The 3,494-nt window shown below is 39.8% G+C and overlaps 1 protein-coding gene across 1 annotated transcript; it reads left to right on the top strand.

Moving 5' to 3' along the window:
* The first annotated feature begins 208 nt into the window (after positions 1 to 208).
* On the top strand, positions 209 to 2,931 carry LOC124037104 (regulator of G-protein signaling 16-like). Its single transcript, XM_046351750.1, has 4 exons — positions 209 to 342; positions 601 to 746; positions 1,261 to 1,427; positions 1,603 to 2,931. Exons 1-4 carry the CDS (start codon positions 302 to 304, stop codon positions 1,801 to 1,803), a joined length of 555 nt encoding a protein of 184 aa, XP_046207706.1. The 5' UTR covers positions 209 to 301; the 3' UTR covers positions 1,804 to 2,931.
* The last annotated feature ends 563 nt before the right edge of the window (positions 2,932 to 3,494 follow it).

The following is a 3,494-nucleotide window of genomic DNA, read 5'->3' as shown; positions in this document are numbered from 1 at the left end:
CTCTCACACCCTCCCTCCCTTCCTATTTTACGTGCTCCTTCCCCATCTCTCTCTCTATCACCCTCTCTCACACACATGCGTGCGCATACACACACACACACACACACATACACACACACACACACAGTCTCGAGGCCGTGTCATTGGCTGAGTAGGCTGATGACAAGCCTCAGGCTGGAGGATAAAAGCTCTCTGCTCCCTCACTGCAGACACACTCTGTTGATCTCAGTCCAATTGCACGCCTCAACTCAAAGGATTTACTTACCTACACTACGTACCGCTCTCTGCATCCACATCAACTATGTGCAAAGGACTAGCTCTGTCTTCCACCTGCCTAGAAAGGTACATACAACTCTTCACTGTCGCTGTCTCTGGCATTTGGATTAAAGGATTAAAGGGGATTATTATTTGGCTTTCCAGCTTCTGTAATGATGAAAGTGAAGGCGGTTTTAGTGGATTCTAAATTTAGACCTTGCAGCGATGAGACATGTCTCGATTTGTTAATGACTAGTTAGTATCAACATATTGTACTGAACAAGGACTCAATTCAAGGACTTGTGCATTATTTATCTTACCTATGATATTATTCTCTCTTCGTAGGGCCAAGGAACTGAAATCAAGAATGGTCAACTTTCTGCAAAAATCTAACTGGAGTCTATCAAGCTGCAAAATAGGCAAAACTAGACCTACTCTGGAAGAATGCATGAAGTGGAAAGAGTCTTTCGAAAAGCTGCTGTCCAATAAACGTAAGTAAACCTTACTCTTCACTGCACACACACACAATTAGTTCTGCAGAGATGCGATGAAAATAAACCATTAATTCTGCACTTAGGTTAGAGTAGGATATTTTGTCCCATTTAAAAATGTTATATATATAAATATATAAATTTATATATATATATATATATTATTTGTCCCATTTTAGCCCCAGGTGCTTATAGAGTATTACTGGGAGCTTGCTAATTACGAAGATAAGAGATTTGATCCTCACAACTTAACACAGCCGCTGCTGTTGAATACACATGCTGGCACAGTGCTGGGGGCTATTCCACAAGATACAGACAAATGCATACACTTGTACACACATGTAGAGACACACACACATACACACACATGTGCACACACACTAATGTACACACACATACCCACACAGTAGGTAATGCAAGGACACAGATGCTAGGACGGCCTACTACATAGCATCAGTGTTATTGAACTGTGCCAATATTAATCTCTCTCTCACTTTCTCTCGCTCTTCATCAGATGGACTGATAGCCTTCACAGATTTCCTGGTATCAGAGTTCAGTGAGGAAAACATTGCGTTCTACTTTGCCTGTGAGGACTTCAGGAGCACTAAGTCTGCTGCCAAGCTGGCCACCAAAGCACAGAGAATCTATGATGAGTTCATCTGCACCGACGCCCCCCGAGAGGTATGCATCCCTCAAAAGCCTGCTTTATTCTCCCTCACCAATGACATTTTTATGGCATCCCAATTTCAATCATCTTTATTACAACTATAATTTACAACTATGAATAAAAAATAACACATCTTCATTCTGACTGCAGCAGCTGACTAAACTCTCTCTCTCCATTCTCTATCTCCAGGTGAACATTGACCACGAGACTCGTGACATCACCAGGGCCAACCTGAATGATCTGTCTACGTCCTGTTTCGACATGGCCCAGCACAGGATCTATCTTCTCATGGCAAAGGACTGCTACCCTCGCTTCCTCCGTTCCCCAGCTTACAAAGACCATATCAGCCAGCTCTGTGCCAAGTGCACATCCACCTCCAAGAAGGCGTGAACTAGTAGCAGTGGACCTAGTGTGGTCATCTAAAGTTTGAACAGAAAAGGAACTTATCACCGTTGAACGTTGACCAGTCGTGAAGCCTTAATATGGGAATGTCTACAGATGGAGGCGGACAGATGTCTCGTCATGAACGGACAAGAGATGGGGAAATTCTGATGCCAGCTATTTTGAAAGATGAAGACTGTCAATCACCATAGAGCTCTGAAGGAGAGAAAGAGAAAAGACAGACGGGGTGATACCCCATATGGACAGAAGTTGGGACAAGAACCGAGATGGCAATATCACCACATGATGTGGACTATCATTAGTGAATGTACAGAGATACAGAGTGGGCTGAAGGAAGTGTGCAAATGATGCATTGACAATGAGTTGGAATTTAACAATTGAAGGTACACTGATATAGTGTCTCATTCTATTGCATCAATGTCGAACCGTGTTCGTAACTAGACATATTTTCAAGGCTGGGTATGTTACTTTGTAAATGTAATCCATTACAGTTACTTGTCCAAAATTGAAATCAGTGAAGTAACTTTTGGAATACATTTAGATGACTTTCCCCTTAAGAGGCTTTAGAAGAAGACAAAAAGGATCCATCAAACGCATTTGGTGTGTCATCATAGTGGTCTCTGACTTGTGGTCAGACTCACTAAGGTGGAACAATTAAACTTGAGCCTTTTTTCAATGCTGAATTGATTGGCATTGAGAAAACAGAAAGGTGTAAATGTATTTTTCCTCAAACATCCTTGCTGAATTTAAAAGTAATCTGTGAAGTAATCATTGAGGTCTTACAAAGTACCTGTAATCTGATTAGAATAATTTTGCTGGTATCGTACTGTAACTGATTACAGTTGTAGTTTGTTTTTTGTAATCAGATTACATGTAATTGATTGCATGTAATCAGTTACCCCGGAACTCTGAATGTTTTCTACATGCAAATGAGTATTTATACTATTTATTAATTTCTACTCGGTTCTGTTGTCTCTGTGTTAAATTATGTATTTAACAAGACAAAGAGAGGAAGAAAAAACTGCAATATATTTATACTGTTGTCTGATACTGTTGTTGTTTTTACATGACAGAAAGAATATGCTAAGTTATTTGAATAAAAAACGAATATTTGAATATTGACACTGTGTCTGTGTCTTACTTTTGATTATACCACTTCCATACGCAAATGGGTGATATGAGTCAGTGACGGTCAGAGTTTGAGAAGATTTGCAGAGACCCAATATTGATAAGGTAAATGAATAGCAAAGTCGATATACATGATTTTGACAGTGTAGTACAACACTGTTTAAAAAAAATACTCACATTCTCACTGCATGATTAATATGAAGCATATACAGAATTATCCATTTATTTTAAACTTTTTATCCTTGTATACTAAACAGAGCCTATCCTTAGGAAGCTAGGCAGCATCCATCTCAATGCGATAGGATATCCGACTTCATTTAATAACACTGCTTCCTCTTTCCGCATGATGATAGAACATGTTTACTCATACTCTATCATTACTATGATTACTACGAGCCTGTGATTATTTTTATTAAGCCCACTCTACAATGAGATGAACTAGCAGGTGTCACGTCATACACTGATTGGGTCACCAAGGCAACTGTTCGGCCTGTATTACAAAGCATCAGGAACACTAAATGTTCTTGTCAGCTAACGGACAGTGCTTTTGT

Source organism: Oncorhynchus gorbuscha, linkage group LG06, assembly GCF_021184085.1.
Source record: "Oncorhynchus gorbuscha isolate QuinsamMale2020 ecotype Even-year linkage group LG06, OgorEven_v1.0, whole genome shotgun sequence".
In the NCBI taxonomy this organism is placed as follows: Eukaryota; Metazoa; Chordata; class Actinopteri; order Salmoniformes; family Salmonidae; genus Oncorhynchus; species Oncorhynchus gorbuscha.
Note: the sequence above shows the minus strand (reverse complement) of the source record. Positions and strands in the feature narration are given on the sequence as shown.

Bases quoted from the DNA above. Each gene is read 5' to 3' on its own strand.
- LOC124037104 (XM_046351750.1), top strand. From the start codon at position 302: ATGTGCAAAGGACTAGCTCTGTCTTCCACCTGCCTAGAAAG. The intron at 747-1,260 runs GTAAGTAAACCT...GCTCTTCATCAG, and splicing joins AAAGCTGCTGTCCAATAAAC to ATGGACTGATAGCCTTCACA. The intron at 1,428-1,602 runs GTATGCATCCCT...CTCTATCTCCAG, and splicing joins GCACCGACGCCCCCCGAGAG to GTGAACATTGACCACGAGAC.